At 49.9% G+C, this 20373-nt stretch overlaps 1 protein-coding gene across 3 annotated transcripts in view; it reads left to right on the forward strand.

The window, feature by feature from the left end:
• ADCY8 (adenylate cyclase 8) overlaps positions 1-20163 on the forward strand; it is a 173556-nt gene extending 153393 nt beyond the window's left edge. For all 3 annotated transcript variants that reach the window (XM_019723897.3, XM_019723906.3, XM_019723925.3), the window contains 5 exons: positions 1406-1564; positions 9992-10138; positions 15228-15320; positions 16729-16843; positions 19595-20163. In XM_019723897.3, coding sequence (XP_019579456.2) covers positions 1406-1564; positions 9992-10138; positions 15228-15320; positions 16729-16843; positions 19595-20082 — 1002 coding nt within the window. In that variant the 3' untranslated portion in view covers positions 20083-20163. The remainder of the gene's footprint in view (positions 1-1405; positions 1565-9991; positions 10139-15227; positions 15321-16728; positions 16844-19594) is intronic.
• Positions 20164-20373: the final 210 nt, after the last annotated feature.

Raw genomic sequence — 20373 nt, forward strand, 5'->3', positions numbered from 1 at the left:
ATATATATATATAGAGAGAGAGAGAGAGAGAGAGAGAGAGAGAGAGAGAGAGATGGAGAAATGGAGACATCTCCCTTCCTTAGATCGATGGTGGCGTACTTTGCATGCTTTTCTCCGCCTCCAATTGGAGACAGTCCATCAAAGTATAGAGAAATAGTCTTCCTTTCTTTTTATAGCTTTTTATACACAATAGTTTATTCGCCCAACAAAAGGAGCACTGGGGTCGTTTCCAGCTTGGCTGTCACGAATTCTGCTGAATGAATAACCTGGTGCTTCTGCCTTTTCATATTTTTGTCATCCACTGAGGCTTTCACATAAGACAAAGAAAAGGAACCAGCTGAATTTTTAAGCCCTTGAATTCAGGGCATCCAGCCATGGGTTTAACAGAGCAACGTCTTGTTACTTTCGACAGTTCAAGACTTTGAAATAATGACACCACAAAGCTGTGGTAAATATGTGGGATCCTTTCCCCATTTTCCAATGCAAAGGGAAGCTAGGACAAGAGGGAACAAGTGTGTGCTGAGGACCTACTATGAGCTACGTGCTTTATCTATAACTTCCGAAACAATTCCTCTCCCAGTCTCGTGTGGTCATTGGTGTTCATGCCAAGTTTAGAGATGAGGAGACTGAGATGCAGTCACGAGCCCAGGTTATAGTGTTTGCAGTGGGACCAGGACTCCACGCCATATTTGTATCTCCACTGAATCCACGATCCTAGCACCATTAGCTCATCCATTTCTTCCTTGTTGTCTAAGGGTTATAAGAGCTCAGACTCTGGGGCCGCACTGTGGCTTCCCCACTAACTAGTGTGTAACTTTGCTCACCTTACTTACCCATGATTGTTTACATTTTCTCATCTATGAAATAAGGATTGATAATAATGCCTTCCTATTAGGGTTATTGTATGAATGGAAGGAGTGAATACAATACATAGTGCTCAGAACAATGGCTGGCACATAATAAGCACCACCTGAGTGTTCGCTGGCTTTCATTATTGTGGTTTCTTTGTTGAGTCAACAAATATTGACTGAACACCTGCCCTGTGCCAGCCATGTTGCTGCATGGTAAGGAGGTAAGGTTGATCAGGTGAGAGGACCCCTTACCTCATAGCACCTACAATCTAGGAGAAGATACAGGCATTCCCAGATAATCACACAAACAGTTCTAAAAATAACAGGTGCCATAGTGCTAGGAAGAGGAGATCCACAGCCCTGTGAAGTCTGATCAGCCTCAAATGTCTTGGCCTCAGGCAAAATGGCTCCTCCAGTGTTCAGATGAGGCCCTGTTTTGTTTCTGAAGGGTTCCTGAGAAGCCTCCCCCCACACACACCTGCCGCATGTGTGTGCCTGAAACCCATACCGTGAAAGTCTACCTATGTCTTCTCTTTCTCTCACCTGAACTGCAGCTGGAGTACACAGCCCGCCTGGACTTCCTGTGGCGAGTTCAGGCCAAAGAGGAGATCAACGAGATGAAGGAGCTTAGGGAACACAATGAAAACATGCTTCGGAATATCTTGCCCAGCCACGTGGCCCGCCATTTCCTGGAGAAAGACCGAGACAACGAGGTGAGCCCAGGCTTGTCTGGCCGGCGAGAAGGGGTGGCAGTGGGTGGCGTACAGTGGGACACACTGATCCCAAGCTCTGAGAGAATTCCACTGTCCTCCTGTGAGCATGTGAGAATGGAGGCCACGCCTACCACGTGGCACCAGGCCATGCCAGCTGCCGAGCGCCGTGAAATTCACACACAGCCACCCAGCCTCAGGTCCCTCATCTATAAGATAGATGTAAGATCTCCATTACAAGACTAAATTGGAATTTTAAAGTTTTATATATGTGTGTGCACGTATTTTAAAATTATGTATACCGGGGGTGCCAAAAAAATGTACATATTTTTTAAAATAAATTTTATTGGGGAACAGTGTGTTTCTTCAGGGCCCATCAGCTCCAATTCGTTGTCTTTCAATCTAGTTGTGGAGGGTGCAGCTCAGCTCCAAGTCCAGTTGCCGTTTTCCATCTTTAGTTGCAGGGGGCACAGCTCACTGACCCATGTGGGAATCGAACCGACAACCCTGTTGTTCAGAGCTCGCACTCTAACCAACTGAGCCATCCGGCCGCCCCAAAAATGTACATATTTTAAGAGATGTTATCTATGTATTGCTTTTCGAAGTTGAATTGAATTACAGTAGCAATGTATAGTATGACGTTTGCTCAAAAGATGGTGTTAATCAAATAAATGCTAGTGTCATTCATTGTATTACAATTTTAGTACAGTTTTTTCCTTAAAATATGAATACATTTTTTGGCACCCTCTGTATATACATATATATGCAACAATTCCACTTCTGGGTATATACCCAAAAGAATTTAAAGCAGAGTCTCGAAGAGACCCCCTATTAATAGCAGCATTATTCACAATAGCCAAGAGATGGAAACAACCCAGTGTCCAATGACTGATGAATGGATAAACAAAATGCAGTGTGTACACACAGTGGAATATTAGCCTTAAAAAGGAAGGCACTCTGACACCTGCTACAACGTGGATGAATCTTGAGGACATTATGTTGAGTGAAATAAGCCAGACACAGAAGGACAGATACTATAAGGCTCCACTTACATGAGTATCTGGAGAAGTGACATTCGTAGACAGAAAGTAGAATGGTGGTTCCCACGGGCTGGCGGGGATCGGGCGGTGGGAAGGGAGTTATTGTGTAACGAGCACAGTTTCAGTTTTGCAAGATGAAGAGTTGTGAAGATGGACGGCTGTGATGGTCGTACAACACTGTGAATGTGCGTAGGTCACTGAGCGTACGCTAAGATGGTAAATGATGTTACAAGTATTTTAGCACAGTTGTTGAAGTAATAAAAGTATTATAATAAAAAATCTATGTATATATATACATATATATATACGTATATATGTATACGAAGTGCTCAGAAGCCATTATCTATCTATCTATCTATCTATCTATCTATCTATATATATATATATATATATATATATATAGAGAGAGAGAGAGAGAGAGAGAGAGCTAGACATGGCTTCTAAGCACTCTGCCTACCATGCAGGAGGTGCTCAAACTGCTCTGACTTAAATCTGTTTTTCTTACTATATTCTGAAGGGCCACTCAGTGAGGTCAGTCCAGCTGCCAATATTATTTCCTCACTCTCTTATCTTTGCTCAGCAGTGAGCACCTCAGAGACCCAAGCGATTTGGCATCTGCTACGTGTCAGGCATTGTCCTGTGAGTAAGAAAGTACTCACGATCAGATGTGGGTAGGGGTAGAGGGGTGCTGGTCGATGTAATAAGGTAATCATTTTCCTCCCTTTATGAATGAATTCAGTGAGAATCAGACAGTGTCAGAACTTTGTCCTAAGTCACACAGTTACTAGCTGGAGGTGCAGAGTGACTTCCCAGGAAACCCCATGGTGGGGAGCTCTGGGTGCAGAGAAGCTGGGATGAAGGGTCCAGGAGTTGTAGGGCAGGGGCTGAAGCAGCGACACTCACTCAGCCACTGCAGTTGCCTGGTCATTTGACTGCATGAATTGTTAGAAGAGATGGTCCCATTGCTCCTCAGTAGTCTGTACTATTTGGTAACCCCCGTCGTGGGCACACCTGTGGACATCTGACAGGTCCCTGGAAGTACCTGGTGGGTCTGTGGACTCAATGTGCCAGGTATGAAGTGAGCCATAGATGGAAGCATGTTGGAAATCTGCCCAGTGATGTTCTGAGACCCTCCAGACCCAGTGATGACAAAGCCAGTGGGACCCCTTGGGAACTGTCAGCTCATCACCTCTTTTCCCCAACGTTGATTTGAGTGGCAGTGGAACTGCCATCCTGAGGAAGGAGAAAGCACTTCCATTTCAGTAAATGCCCCCTCTGGGCCAGTCACTTGGCGGCACTCACTTATTTAACTCTCGTCATGATCCAGAAAGGCTGGTGTTTTACTCCATATCACAGATGAGACAGAGAATCGTGGAGGAAATGGATCACCTCCTCCATAGGTTAGAGGTAAGAAGATCAGAGAAAGCTTCCTGGAGGAGCCCTCGATTGTGCTTTGTCTGATGGATGAGGAGAAAAGCATGTGTTCAGTAGCCCTCAGTAAAATACTAATTGAGCACGTGCCATGTGCCAGGCAGGCACTGGACAGACAAGTGAGGTGTAGCACTGCAAGCAGAGGGAACAGCAGTGCTGAAGCACAGAGGCCAAAGGACACTTGGTGCGAGCTGGCAGCACAGTGTGGCCAGGACGCAGCAGGAAGCTGGGGGTGATGGGGACGCAGCCGCAGACGCAGGCAGGGGCCAGTCAGGAAGAGACCACTGTGCCCTACCGATGGGCAGGCAAGTGTGGTAACATGGAGTCAACCTTACAGGGCTGTTCAGTCATTCGTGGCTGGTGTGAGGGCTGAGGGCTGGCCAAGTGCAAGCGTTAGCCTTTGGCCACGAAAGGGCAACTTGGAGTGATGCTGACTAAACTTTTGAGGGATCTGAGTCACAACAACTATTCAACAAATATTTACAGGCACAGACTGTGAAAGAGGCCCCACGAGAACCATACGAGGTCCTGGGACCCTCGTGGTGAACTAAAGAGACAAGCACTTGCCCTCACCCAGCTTACATTTATGTGGGGACAGAGAGATGACCACTGAGCACACACGGTGCTTCTCAGTGTGGTTGATTGGTGCTCGATGGACAGGTACAGACCACCTGCTTGTCAGTGACTGGAGGGCAGGTGTACTCAGGGGAACCGTGCAGTGGTTGGTTGGCTGGTTGGCTGGTTGGTTGGTTTGCTGATTTGTTTTCATTTGTAGATTTGATGCCTTTAGGCATGGAATAGGTTCTCTGACGTAACCATCTGTGCCTTCACACTTACGTTACCTGCTGGTCCCATAAGGACATTTGGGTTTGTAACCCTTGCCTTAGGGTAGAACTGGGTGAGATCTACAGGGTCCCTTTCCCATCCAAGCCACCGCAGAATGACCAATGGGAGAGAAGCCAGGGGATGAGTAATCTGCTGCTCGAACAGTCAACTCCTGACGAACGGAGGCCTAGAGGGTCTCTTGTACGCAGATCAAGGCACCACCCACCCTCCTCAGCAGATGGAGTTCTCTGGAATTAGGTTCAGGTCTGGTTCCCTCAGGCTCCCTAAGGTCAGGTGCTTTGTGGCGAGAGCTTCTTGACAAAGCCCAGAAAGCAGAGCGAATATCAGTGTGCACCAAGCGTGGTCACCAGAAGGAGCGGGTGAAACACTAGAGCCCTCAGAGGAAAAACCCAAGGAGAAATGAAGGGAAAGCTGCTTTTCAATCAACACACCAAAACCATGAGGGATTTGGGACCAGTGGGGAGGTGCAACAGTATGGCTTCATCCTGAAAGGAAGGAAACCAACCACTGACGCTGAGACTCCGGGTCGTCAGCGGTTCTCCAGGCCAAACACCCACTGAGCAAAACGAATGGCAGCATCAGCCTTCATCATGTGTATGAGACCTTGTCAATAAAATGTCTCCCCGTACTTATTGCAGGTTTTGTAAATATTTAAAGAGTTCACACCCGACTAGGCTTAAACGCAGGAAGCTTTTACCTTGCCTAGAGAATTTTCACATTATGATGAAACACCATTTACTGAACCCCTGTAGCATGCCAGGTACTGAGACAGGCAATTGATGAAAATGATCTTTCATTCTAGTCACAACCTTAAGAGTCCTGTCAACCCCACATTATTGAAGAAAGAGCTGGGGTGCAGTGTGGTCCATGACATGCCCCGCTTTATTGAAGCAAAGCTGCAACTCAAATCCAGTCCCTCAGGTTGCTCCCATCTGGGCCACACGGCCTCCCGACCATGTTGCTACCTCTGCTGGCTCTGAGAATTTGGCCAGATAGGGTGTGTGTATGCCGAGAGAGACAGAGTAGTGTAAAATATGCAGGGATGACCGGCAGAGGCACGACTGCTGGGCATGCAGTAACCCCCAATTTCATGTTTTGTTACTGTACGAGGCAATTTAAGCTTCACCTCTTGCTACAAATCTGAACTAGGATGATATAAATCTCTGAAACTCTGATTGGGAGACATCTGTGAGTTTGGGTCCCAGCTTTCATCTGGCCACAGCAGTGCTCACAGATGTGAGAGACTAGGAGGTAAGAATGATTATCCCCATTTCATAGATGAAGAAACTGAGGCTCTGAGAAGTAAAGGAACTTGCCCAAGGTCACAAAACTAGTGAGTAGTGAGCTTGAATTCAAACCCAGGTATGTGTAGCTTCAAAGCCAAATGTTACGGTTTTTTCTCCTCTACCTTGCATGAGTGGGAGAGAAGAGGAAGCAGTGACAAGCGGTGACTCAAACCATCCAAACATAGGGCGGTGGACAGAGCCTCACCCCCTGAAACCTCCTGTCCAAATCTGTTCCAGCTGTGTCACCCACACAAAGGTTCTGGCAGCTTCCGCTATTCTGCTGAGCTTCTGGATTAGAATAGCACTCACCACCCCGAGGCAGGGACTTTCTTGCAGATAAAGCCAGCTGAGCTGGGTCACCGGTGTCTGACAGGCTATCGCTGAGTCGCAGGAAACCCCGTCTCCTGTGGTGGCTTTACTAGGAGCTGCTGAAAGGATACTAACAAGGGCAGCTGTCTCAGGTGCCGGACAGTTTCTGTATAACTCCAATTCCATCCCTGCCACTAACTAGCTGTATGACCTACGGCAACTTATCCAACCTCTGCGAGTCCATTTCTTCATACAATTAATGAGGAAATAATACTGCCCTTGCTGAGTTGATGTGAGAATTAAATTGGATAAGAACATATGAAGTGCCCAATGCATGCCGCCTGGTCCAAGGCAGGTTCAGCAGAGAAAGGTCAGTGTTCTGGGTCCAGCTCCTCCTGGCCATTTGCTCCATCAGATGGCATCTGTCAGAGCCACCTGAGGAGGGGAGGTGTCTTCCCACCCCATTCTCACACCTCCAGCCTCCAACAGGACACGCAGAGTCAAGACCTGAGCTGAAGTCGTATGTCTTCAAGTTTATGCATGGCGGGCCTCCCCAGTGTCAGGTCAACCATTCGTCAGGTGGAAGTACCAGAACCAGTTTCCAATTCCAGTGACATTTATTACTCGGCATTACCCTGCTTTCCGTGGTTATTACCGTTGTGGCTGTGGCTGTTATTATTACTGTTGCTATTATTAGAACCGCGTGGGCTCTAGAGTCAACTGCCTGGTTATGAATTCCAACTCTACCTCTTAACAACGGTGGGGCCTCGATGTCCCCACAAATAAAATAGGATCCTAACTGTAGCTACCCCATGAGGTCAGGGTGAGCATTAAATGAGATGATGTTTGTACAGTAATCTGTGTCACATCTGTCACACAGCACATGCTCAGTAGCTGGGGCTGATATTACTAACGTTATTATTTAAGCAATCAGAACATTCAAATTGTTGACAAAGGCTGAGAACTCAAGCTAAGAAGAGTGTGGGAGGCGGTAGGATTCACTGGAACATTCAAGCGCACCGATGATTAAGAAACCCCTGGTGACCAGTCATTTTATGTCACCAAGTATATACTGAAGTGGGAGGGGACTTGGCCAACTCTGTAATTACGGGATGAGTTTCAGGGTGCTGGGGTAGGGCTTTCTCTTTTTTTCTCTATTTTAAGCAGAAAATAGAAATGCGGGTGCTATGGACTGAATTGTGTTTCCCCACAAGTCATATTTTGCAAATCTAAGCCCCAGTACCTCCGAATGCAACTGTCTTTGGAGAAAGGATCTTTAAAGAAATGATTAAGTTAAAATGAGGTCATGGCACGGGGACCCTGGTCCGATATGGCCGGTGTCCTTCTAAGAAGAGGAGATTAGGACACAGACACCCACACAAGAAAACCATGTGAGGACACAGGGAGATGACAAGCATCTTCAAGCCAGGAAGAGCGGCCTCGGAAGAAATGAACGCTGCCGCCACCTTGACCTTGGGCTTCCGGTCTCCAGAATTGTGAGAAAATACATGTCTGTTGTTCAAGCCACCCACTCTGTGGTGCTTTGTCGTGGCAGCCTGAGAAAACTAGTACAGAGGTCGTAGAGTCAACAGAGACTTACTTTTTTGTCCTCCAAATCAGTTATTTGGGGGCTGTGCTTCTGGAAGCTTGCTTATCCAGGTTCTCTGAGCCGTAAGGCAGAGTCAAGCTCCTCTTGTGGGGTCACTCCATTGTTCAAGGTCAAGGGGAATGCCCCCCCCCCCAAGAACGGCTCCTTGGCTGCCATGCATGCTCCTCCCACCCCACAGCCCAGTCTAGCCAGCCACCAGCTCCCTGCGCTGTCTTGGACAGGACTAGTGCAGGCACCCGTGCAGATTCGTCCACACTTCAAAGCTCAAGACCGACTGCTCGTGGATCAGAGACACCATCTTTCTCAGACGGGGGCATGAGAGGCAGAGAAGCCAAGCCCCCGTGAGCAGAGTGGGGAAGGCCCTGGGGTCTTCTAACGCTAGCTCTTCTGCTACCAGCTGTGTGAGCCCAAACGACGACTGAACTCCTCTCTGTCTTATTTTCCTTATCTGGAAAGTGGGGGGATACACGTTACCTACAAAAGCTGGGGAGTCATTCACTCAACAAACAGTTTCCAGCGTTTACCTTGCACCAGACCCTGCATAGGGCATGCATTATATTGCAGGCATCCCCGCACTATTAACCGGATGGTGTGAATGCACAAAGCTGAAGGGGATGGAGGCTTTGCCCTCGTGGAGTCCACACAGGAAGAAAGAGATGGACGTGAAGGCAGCAGGTGCAGGCGGCAAGGGCTACAGAAGGGAGCTGCTCAGGGAGCGGCCACAGCGCCGAGCTCAGCCCCCTGACCCATCAGCGAGTCTGGGAAGGTGTGAGGGAGACGTGCTGTCCAGTGGTTAGCGAAGGCAGAAAACAAGCATTAGCCTGCTTAGGGAGGCCGACCACAGAAAAGAAGGGTTTGCCCCATCAAGGACCAGACAGTAGGAATAAAAGCAGTGAAGGGTGAAACAGACGTGTCTTTGTTTGGCTTCTTCCAGAAGCCTACCTTGAGATGAGGATTCAGGTACAAGTAATGTGCCTGCGGGTGGTCCTAGGAAACCCACATAGACAGGAGAGTGGGCAGGAGTTATCAGACTAGTTACTTCTGTGGGCGACTGAAAGCATAAACGTCAAGAAACACACATCTTGGGAGAGAGCGTTACACCTGTCTGCACGGGTGTCCGGGAAGACGGGACCTGAGGTTTGTGTAGTGACTTTTCCACGTGGGCTGGCAGTCTGGCCTGTTCCCGAGTCCTTTCATCTCAACCTGACAAGTGAGTCAATACTGAGAGAGTGGGAACAGGCAGTGGAGAAAACTAGTTTGAGAAGTTTGGACGAAGATGGAGACTGGCTGGTAAGTGTCTGCAGGATCCAGGGCACATTCTGATAGGAGACGATTAGAAGAGGAGGTGATGGTGGAGGGAAAAGAAATAAGAAAGAAAAGGGTCACTGGGGGGGGGGGAAAGCTGCTGAAGAAATTAGAAGGGGGTTGAGCGGTCAGGTAGAAGTGTTGACCTTCAGCAGAAGGAAAAACGCATTGTCTGCAGTTGAAGCAAAGGAGAGGAAAATCCATATGAATGTAGACCAGTGTTTGCGTGTTGGAACCCTGAGCCTCAGCTTTCTCACTGAAGAGACAGGGCCATCTATCTACTGGGAGGAATCGACGTAAAGGAGAGTGGGGTGGTTCGGGCTAGCCTTTGGGGAGAACAGAAAAGGAAGCTGAAGACGAAAGGACGGGCAGTCGGAACTCGGGGCCCCGCTGAGGCTAAAGACCATGAATTTCCAGTGGTCTCGGTCCATCTGGTGTTGATGCTGTGGGTACGATATGGAGGTGACGGTGTCAGAGGCCCTGCTCTGTCCTTTCTGTGGGCACCTGTGCATGGGTGCAGGTGAGTGTACACACGGGGGGCATCGCGGCAGAGCCTCACCTCTGATGACCGCTTCTGGCTGTCCCTCTGTGTGTCCCTGTGCAGGAGCTGTATTCTCAATCCTATGACGCCGTCGGGGTCATGTTCGCCTCCATCCCAGGGTTTGCAGACTTTTACTCTCAGACGGAAATGAATAACCAAGGAGTGGAGTGCCTGCGCCTATTGAATGAAATCATCGCTGACTTCGATGAGGTAAACGGAAGCCTCAGGAATTTACAGCCCAGTGGCCACCCACCCCTGTCAGAGCATCACGCTGTCCATTGTAGCAATGGCCAGTTTTTGCACTTACAGAATTCCAGGCTGCATTACAGACACAAACGTGCACTATGTAATCTAACTGTCACAATTATCACCTGAGGTAAATGCCATTGTTTCTTCCTTGGGGGCGGGGGGATCAAGAATATATTCGGGTAGTACTTTCTTCTTCCAGCCTCCATGAGTTTAAAGAATATATAACGTGTGTGTGTAGGGGGGCGGGATACTCATGTTGCACTTTAATTATATTAATAGACTTGGCAGGAGTGGGTCTTCTCCTTCCCATCCCCCAACTTGAAGGAGGGCACCAATGCTCATCCACTTGCCTAAGCCTGAGAAGGGAAGTGGCCAAATGAGAGAATGCTGGGGAAGAAGCCACGCAAAGATGCAGGTTCAGCTCAAGTCCAGCCCCAGTCTGATCCCCAGGGAGCTCAGGAGCCTAAGCGGCACCCCAGAGTTGTTTCTCACTGAGGCAGAGGGGCCAGGCTTTTGTACCCCTGTACTGGTCAGCCATTGGCTGTGTGGGCTGTCCTGGTGGAGATGCATAACCATCAAGGGGCCTCCCATGGACCCAGGGCCATTCTCCAGAAAGGCGTACAGGGATGCTCTGTCAGCAGGCAGCCCTCACGGCATTCTGGAGCTCGGCCCCATAAAGCAGGTCTGGGCTGGGTACCGACAGCATCCAGTGACCACGTCTGCTGTCTTGGCCCCCACATGCCATTTGGCTCCCGAGTCCTGTGCATTCCTTCTTCTTAATAGCGCTCAGACCTGCCCCTTTCTCACCACCAGAGCTGCCCTGGTCTTGCTTTAGGCCGTATTATTTCTCACCTGGATGACTGCAATCGTCTCCTAACTGCTCTCCCTCCTGCACTGCACCACCAACCACCACCAAGAGCAGGAGTATTTGGTCACATCCCTTTGAAACGCACAGTCTTTCAGTGGCTCCCCTTTGCCAGGTCCTCAGAGGGTCACCTGAGGCTCCGCACTTCCTGTACTCTCTCCGGCCTTACCGCCCACTGCCTGCCAGCTGACCCCTGTCCAGCCCCATCTAGCTAATTACAAGCCCTCAAGCCCATCTGGCTATTGCACACACTGCTCTTTCTGCCCAGATACTATGCCGTCTTCACCATACCCACTTTCTCTCCCTTGAGAGAAAACCTAATAGTCATTCAACAGTCAGTTCAAACATTATTTCTACTTGTGAAGCCTCTTCTAATCCCCCCTCTAGCAGGGAAATGTTGTCACTCCTTTTTCAATGAAAAATTGAGGCTCTGAAAAACCTGCCGTCATAGAGCCTGAAACCCTTCGGTGTACAGATCTGCCCCCCCCACACACACACACATCCACACTGAGTTGTGGGGCAGAGACCCGTCTTATTAATCTCTATAGGTGTTCACGACATAGTGCCATTTTCACTCTATCACATTTAGTGGTGATTTCTTCCTCACACCACACCCCCAGGATAGGAATCACGAACCTTCATTTTGTAAAGAAGCAAAACCGAGACTCAGAAACACCAGCAGTGCCCAGGCTTCGCCACCACTACGTGGCACTGCCCAGATTTACAGCCAGGTCCACGATACTGTCTGCTTTGTCCACAATGTGCTGCCCTGGTTGTCCCTGAAGTGGCATTTCACGGTGCTGCTTTTGTAGTCATCAACAACGATGGCCGCTAGTTGTCCTAGGGATGGGGGTGGGACCAAGATAAATGAGATACAATCACATCCGCCTTTCATGGCTTCACGGACCAGTGAGACAGGGCGACTTACCAAGGAGTCAGTGGTAAGTGTACTCGTACAGAGGGCCATGATGTGGTAATAGCACCTTTATTCCCATCCTCCATGCCAGGCCATAAACTCAGGCAGCTGGAAAGTACACTCCTACGTATCGTGGGAGGTCCCCAGAGCCTAGCACTGTGCCTAGAACATCAGAGATGCTCATAACGGATGCTTTATTAATTAATTGTGTAACGAGAGGCAAAAGCCAGCTGGCAGAGGGAAGGTGAAGATGGACTAGTGCAGTCTAAAACATGCTTTCAAGTAAAAACAAAAACAGCTCTGTTAAAAACAATCTGCCTGAAGGTTGAGACCTCAGGCTCTGTTTTATTTTTAACTCTATTTCACTCCATCTCCCCAAAGTGCTCACTAGCATTTTTTTAAATGGTAATAAATTTGCACTAAATGCACATCTCCGTGCTCCAAACTGTAAACACCGGGGGTCTTCCAACATAAAAACAGCTCCAACATAGTACAGAGATGGAGGACAGCGCCCCTAGTGGTAGAGATGTGTGCTTGCAGGGGAAGTTGGAGAAGCAAACAGGTCCAGGAGGCTGTCATCTTCAGAACAAGATTGCGGAGGAGAACGAGGGGAATGGAGAATGGGGGGGGGGGGGGGGGGGGGGGGAGTAGAAGGGCAGAGGAAGAGGAAAGAGAATGTTGTCAACAAGGGAAATACATTCTCTGGCTTGCCAACCCCAAGTACTATCAGCTTTCCTTGGATCACCCAAACATGCCTTCTTTATCTGGGTCAAGAGCAGCCCTCTAGATGATGTCCTGGCTGGTCTCCAGCCAGACGCCCTGGTGCTCACTTTTATAGTGATGCTGCTTGCTGATACAGTTACCCCTGGAACCTGAGAGCATGCGAAAGTCTTTCCTGGCTCAGAGGAAAGCAGAACATTGCACAGAAGCATGCATTCCAAGACAGGATTTGCAATACCTGAGGCCAGGTCCCTCGCCCCACAGCCCCAGTCCCCCGAGAAGACGGAAGAGCCCTCCCACATCTCACTGCTCCATGCAGACCGGCAAATTAATAAAGGGGCTGCTCAGGAACCCCTCATGCCCCAGACGCTTTTAGCTGTAGAGTAGATAAATTTGCTGCATGGATATTAAATGAAATAAGGAACTCGTGCTGCCTCCTAATCAGCTTCTGAGGAGGAGGCAGCTTTGCCTGGGCCTGGAATTGGCCCTCGGCCAAGTAGTTCCCACAAGAAGAGAGGATGGAGAGCCCCTCCCCGCAGGAAGCTGGGGAAATGTGTTGTAAGGAGGCAGAGGGAGGGAGGTGGGCAACTGGAGGCAGGCGTGCCGAGACCGCTGAGCTAACACATCAACAGCCGAAGGCTGCTCAGAGACCAAACCTGCTGGAGGTGTCTGAGGGCACATGCCAGACAGGATCCCAGGCTGAGGACGTGCCGGCTGCTGCAGCCACTTCCTGCCCTGGGCACCGTTTACAGACTCTCAGCCAGGGCAGAGCAGCAGTTTTCTCAGCTCAAGAAGCGAACGTAATGAACAAAGGCTGCCAAGGCTGTGAATCAAGCGACACACACACACACACACACACACACACACAGCAAATCACAAAAGCACCTGCCTGTGTTGTTGATGTTTCCCAAAAGAGTTTCTCTCGAGCTGGAATTTTCCAAAGTTTTCTTAGCTCCTGCTTAATGCTGAGAGGAGCCTGCAGCAACATGGTCTATAGAAAACCCATGCGTCCTCTCTGTCTTGCGCCCCCCTCCAGGATGGCATGAGCCCCTGAGGACATTACAATCTGAAAGGGAGGCAAAGAGTTGGAGAACCAGAAGTTACATCCAAATACCTGCCAAGAAAAGGAAATTAGAGGCCAGAGTTTAGACTTGGCAGCAGGGGGTTTGAGTTTTGAACTTAGTTCCTGTACTCGGCTTCCTGGATGTGTGACCTGCGCAGTGGAGGAGTGGGACAGAGACAGAATCTAGGTATCTTTGAAGGTGGAGCTTCTGAGCAGCTTCTGACAGATCGATGTGGGTTATGAGGTTTTTATGCAGAACAACTGGGAAAATAGAAACACCATTAATTAAGATGGCAGGTGGGGGGAGGGGACCGAGCACACAGCTTGGGAATGGCAAATTGGAGGTGCTTGTTAGACCTGTAATGGGGATGTCGCTTAGCGATGGTGTAGGTGAGTCTGAAGGTCAAGGAGGACACATACGTTTGGGAGTCTTCAGCAAAGAGATTGTGTGGAAAGCCATGAGACATGATGAGATCTCAAGGGAGTGACTTCAGATGGATCCTGAGCCCATCGGCAGCTTCCGACCCAGGGGACTGCACCTTCCTCTTGGGACACCTTGTTCCCCACTTGACGTCTGCCCACTCAGGGTTTTATTTCCACTTCACCGTCTCCTATGCGGGTTTCACTTGCTTCCTTATCTTACAGTGTAGGTGGCCCCGGGGATGGGATGTTGTGTTCAGTTGTGGATGGGGTGGGTCAGCAAGACGCCAGTGGGATGGCATTTGAGGAAAGAGCTGAAGGAGGTGAGGGACGAGCGATGCGGTCTCCCCTGAGGGAAGACTGCCCCGTCGGGGGAACAGTAAATGCCAGGTCCTGAGGCAGAAGCAGGCCTGGTCATCGGGATCAGCAGGAGGTCAGCGTGGCCGGAGCAGAGTCAGCAAAGTGGACAGAGCACGGCAGGAGGGAAAGGTCATAGTGAAGACTGTGGCTCCGACCCTGAGTGAGATGGGAAGCCACTGGCGGGTTTTGCATAGCGCCGGGACACGGCCTGACTTAAATTCTAATGGGGTCACCCTGGCTGCTGTGCTGAGCGTGAGGGGTAAGGGCCAGAGCAGATAGGTGATCGCAGCAGGTAGGTATAAGCTAACAGCGGCTTAGACCAGGTTATAGGCAAGAGAACTGCTGGGATTCACGATACAAGTTTAACGTAACGCCAAAAAGATATGTTGATGGACTGGGGAACATTTGTGATTTCTTCTTTAAGCTAATAAGGTAGCTCTGTTTATGTCAAAGATGCACAGAAACAGACTTATCCTTAAAGAGTACCTGGTCACACCCGTCCTGGCACCTGGCACTTAGCAGCTGCTCAGTAAATATATGTTGACTCTCTGAATGCATGACTTCCAGAGAGAAAAGTAGCTAAACCTCATGGGTGCTAAACCAGTCAGGGTAGATCCCCTGGGTGGGCTGGGGGACTATTGCCAGGAGCCCCGGGCTGCTGGAAGGATACACACCGGGTCCAACACCACTGTCTCCATCATTTCAGCTACTCGGCGAAGACCGGTTTCAAGACATTGAGAAGATTAAGACCATTGGCAGCACATACATGGCCGTGTCAGGCCTGTCACCTGAAAAACAGGTAAAGGGGCCTGCCAGTGTCACATCGCTGAGGGCGCTACAGCCACCGTCACCAGGAGGCTTAGGGACTGGGAGGGAGAAGCTCTGATGAACTGGATATTCTGTCTGTGGGCTATGTATTATTCTCGAGGGAAGTCATGTCCCCTGGGTGACACGGTGCTTCTTTATGATGGAGAAACGTCTAGGCTTTATCCAGAACCTCACTGCTCACTTGATGAACAAAGTCAGGGTGAAGAAGTACCCTCGTGATTTACTTGTGCGTGTTGCAAAACCCGATGCTAGCCCGTTTTCTTATTCTTTTGTTTTCTCCTCCAAAAGTAATATGTAACATCAACAACCACAGTAATAACTCCTGCTCTTTTGAGTGTCAGCTGTGTGCCAGGCCCTAATGTTAAGTGGCACACTGACATCTACCTTCCAGAGTTAGCGGATGCATCGCCTGAAATAATGTCATGCTCCCCACACAAAGCCGTGCACTTAGTAGGTCCTCAATCGATGTCGCATGGATGGGAGTCTAAGTGACTGGGAGAAGGAATCCTCATCCCTTCCTCTCGTCCCTCTCTTGTTTTCTTCCCAACTGAAAATCTAGAAGAGTGACTATCTGGCAAGGCAGTAACCGGGCACACATGCTTGGCGCTCTCCGGCAGGCGCCCACAAAGGACAGCCTGCAGGCCAAATCCAGCCAACCACCTGTTTTTGTAAATCAAATTTAATTGGGACACAGCCACACCCATTCATTTGTAGTTCGTCTACGGCTCCTTTCAAGCTGTAACAGCAGTGTTGAGGAGCAAGGACAAACACCAGAGGTCCCACAAAGCCTAAAATATTTGCTGTCTGGCCCTTTACCGAGACTGTTTGCCAGCCTCTGCCCGGCTCTCTCGGGGCACAGAATTCTTTCACACGCAGTCTCAGTCCCTGTGAGACAGGCAGGGGATCGGTGCGTAGCCCCATTTTATAGACGAGGAAACTGACCTTCAGAGGCATTCCCCTCAGCAGTTTTGTGAGCAAATGTCTATGTGAAACCAACCTTAAATAGACAGACACTGAGCATTCTTCAAAGGATATAGACAGGGTTCCTAGACTGGAAACTCTACAGGAAAATAGAGAAACCCGTGTGCGCACAGACAGACACACACACACCCCAGTGAGCAGACTCAGGAATTCAGGGTGCATTGACCTAAACAGACAAGGGAGGAAGGACGATGATGAGCCACACATATTCTACTCCCCTAAGAAATCTGTTGCCCCATGTTTCTGGATGCTGGGGACGTGAGACCCCAGGAGCCCACACACCTGGTTATTTCCTTCTAAGGGCTGTGTGGGTGGGGTTAGGATGGAGAGCGGGCCCCTGCAGCCGGACTGTTCACGTGGGCCACCATGCATGACTTGCTCTCTGGCGTCTGTGGCAGCAATGTGAAGACAAGTGGGGACATCTGTGTGCCCTGGCCGACTTCTCGCTCGCCCTGACCGAAAGCATACAGGAGATCAACAAGCATTCGTTCAACAACTTCGAGCTCCGGATTGGTGAGTAGCGCTCATGCTGGCATGTGGGGTCCCCTCTGAGCTGGCTGGCCCCGCCCATCAGGCCCTCCGTGCCCTGGGCATCCCGCCAGGAAAGCTTTTTCCTACAAAATGGAGCAGGCTTGGTGCGACCTTGCCAAGAACAGTGGCAAGGGCAGCTTGGGTCCCCCTGGCATCCTCTCTCTCAAGGTGCTAGAAGCCAGGGAAGGCCCCTGGCCTGTGTGCAGAAATACAAAGCAGACATGAAAACACAGCTCCCCCCCTCTTCCCACCTACTGTCCAGTATCGTATCCCACCCACCCAAGGCCCTATTCAGAGAGGCAGCTGACTCGTCAGTCATTTCATTCTGACTTCCGTGTCCCCCGAAGCTGGCAGGCAGCGGACTGCACTCCCATTCCGGGGATAATGCCTTACGGCCAAAGCAGGATTCCACTCCTGAGGGCATCAGACAGCGCTTCACTTGGCCACGCAGCTCAGCCTTCCTTTGAGCTCAGAGACATCCTGGTGCAAAGCGACAACACAAGTCATAGCAACGTGGATAACCATCCTTTTATAATTTGTGTAACTTGCCAGTTCCTTTGGCAGCGATGCTGAGGCTCGAGGGCCTCCTAAAACACAGTCTGAAAGCCCCTGCTCTGGTCTGTGTACTCATTTTACAGACGGGTAAACGCAGGCCCAGAGAAGGGGAGTATCTAGCTTAGGATCACACAGCCTAAAGGTGACCCTGGCAGCAGCGCCAGGATTCCCCGAGACCGGTAGCCTTCTGACTGCCAGGGTACAATCTAAAGCAACTTTTGCTGCAGTGTCATATTTTAAATTCCTCTGGCTGGTGTGTCATTTTACTTTATTTGCTTCTCCCTTAGCAGCTAGGGAGAAAAAAAAAAGGTCCAGAAATACCAATATCGGATTTGTCAGATCCAAGTGATGCCACACACTGAACTAAAAGAAGTAATATGTTACGTTTTTCATCTGTGGATGGGCTGTTCAGGGCTTGTTCCCACACCTCCCATCAACTCTACGTGTCCTTTCTGAAATAATTGACTACACAATTGAACCTCAAGGACAAAGCAGGCCTGTAACCCAGAACAAAGGGGCATCCTACGTAAATTCAGGTCACGTTGCTGGGGTCAGGGCCAACCCTTGGCGTGCCGTATTCTACAGCTGGCATCGTTCAGGGCTTAGAAAATTATTTTCCCAACTGGACTGGGCATCTCAGTTTGTGCTGTGGGTCTGCTGTCACCAGCTCTAGGGCTTTGGGCAAGTCCTGTCAACCTTCTGAGTGTTGGTTTTCTCATGTAACCTGGACGTGATAGTATCACCTCTCCTGCTTACCTCACAGTAGTAACATGAGGAGTGAATGGGATAATGGCTATAAATAGAGCTCTGCACATTTTAAAGAGTAGCCATCCTTACGATTCCCATGCATTCTGCAAGATCTGTTTCTCAAATTTCACAGTCAATTATATCTTATATATGCATACACGGCGGCGGTGGGGCAGGGGCGGTTTGCTCTTACCTCTGCCTAGAATGATAACCCCGATATCTACACGGCTTGTGCCATCACTTTCTTCAGATCTCTGCTCACAAAGGCCTTTCCTAACAACTCGACTCCAAAATGCACTCCCTCCCATATTTCTCTATCCCTGTGACCTGGTTGGTTTTTCTTTATAGCCTTTATCATTCCTTGATACTAGATCACATTTGTATTACTTCCTGTCCCTCCCCAGGAGAAGGTAAGCTCCCTGGGGGCCAGGGCTAGGTCTCTTTTCTTTCCCACCACACCCCCGTGCCTGGCACAGCACTGCCACCTAGCAGGTGCCTCGTCCGTTTGCGGAATGGATGACAGGTTCTACTCGAAGGAGACATGTGTGCCCGCGAACATGTTCAGTGAAATGCTATCAATTCTGGACAACTCTTTTTTCAGAAAGGAGGAGGCATTGAAACTATCTTAAAAAAACATTTGCCAGATCAACAGTGGGATTGGGAGGAAATAATAGTCCAAGCAGAGAGAAAGGCAGGGACAAAGGCACAAAGCGGGGACATGGCCAGCGGGAAGGCGAACTCTCCAGTTCAGTACGGATACAGGGCAACGTGAGGCACAGGGTGGTGACGAGTGAGGCTGACTAGTCCAGCTCTGAGAAGTCCTGGACTCTGAGAAGCGGGGGCTTTATCCCACAGGCAAAGGAGCTGGGCAGGTGTGCAAGTGGGTTGTAACTTGATCAGATGGGCGCCCGAGAGTCCCTCGTGCTCTGGCAGCAGTGTGACCGTGGTCTGCGGGAGGACCCGGGCGACACAGGGAGGCATATTAGGAGGCAGTCACTGTGGACCAAGGGAATGACCTCAGCGAGCCAGAGAAGGAAACGGTCTGCCCAAGCTCCCAGAGCGCTGTAACTGCAGAGAGCCCAGCATCCCGATGCTCCGTCCATCCCACGCTGAGATTAGTCAGCGTCTGTGTGAGAATAATGACTTTCTCTCGAGTGCTCGCTGGTTGTCAGGTACTATGCCAGTGGCTTTGCTTACACTGTCCCGTTCATTTTCCTCTTATTATTTCCACTTCACAGATGGGGAAAGGGGGGTCTGTTTCGGTGAAGTCAGTGACCCAGGTCACGTATCTAATAAGTGATGGAGGCGGGATGAGGACCCGGCGATTTATCCGCAGATCTCACACCCTTCCCGACGGCTGCCCGGCAGGGGTGCAGGCGCCTTGGGGATGCCCTGCTTCTCTCACCTCCTGCTCCTTTGGTTCCCTCCCAGGCATCAGCCACGGCTCAGTGGTAGCTGGCGTCATCGGCGCGAAGAAGCCACAGTATGACATCTGGGGCAAAACCGTGAACCTGGCCAGTCGGATGGACAGCACGGGGGTCAGCGGCCGGATCCAAGTCCCCGAGGAGACCTATCTCATCCTGAAGGACCAGGGCTTCGCTTTCGACTACCGAGGGGAGATCTACGTGAAGGGCATCAGTGAGCAGGAAGGGAAAATCAAAACGTACTTTCTCCTGGGAAGAGTGCAGCCCAACCCCTTCATCCTGCCCCCGAGGAGACTGCCCGGCCAGTACTCCTTGGCCGCGGTCGTCCTCGGCCTTGTCCAGTCCCTCAACAGGCAAAGGCAGAAGCAGCTGCTCAACGAGAACAACAACCCGGGGATCATCAAAGGCCATTACAACCGGCGGACATTGTTGACGCCCAGCGGGTCGGAGCCTGGACCCCCAGCCGAAGGCCCCGACAAGTCCGATTTGCCATAAAAGCATTTTCTTTGTGTTTCTTTTTTTTGTATTTCTTTTATATATAAAATAAATATACTAATAAAAAGGTTTAATTTTTTTTAGAACAAGGATGGTTTCGTTGGTGTTTGGATGCACGAGATCAAAGATGTGATTTGAGGTTCTCTTCACTCACAAACATTTATCGACCATCTCTTATGTACAGGGTTCATTGAGAAGCGAAAATAAGGCCTACTCCCTGCCCTTGAGAGGGTCCCTTTTGAGTGTGACAGAAGGATGTGTAAGCAGAGACTTGAGCCTGTGGGATAATCA

The sequence above is a fragment of the Rhinolophus sinicus genome, chromosome 6 (assembly GCF_057876585.1).
Source record: "Rhinolophus sinicus isolate RSI-liver-muscle chromosome 6, RSI-T2T, whole genome shotgun sequence".
Lineage (NCBI taxonomy): Eukaryota > Metazoa > Chordata > Mammalia > Chiroptera > Rhinolophidae > Rhinolophus > Rhinolophus sinicus.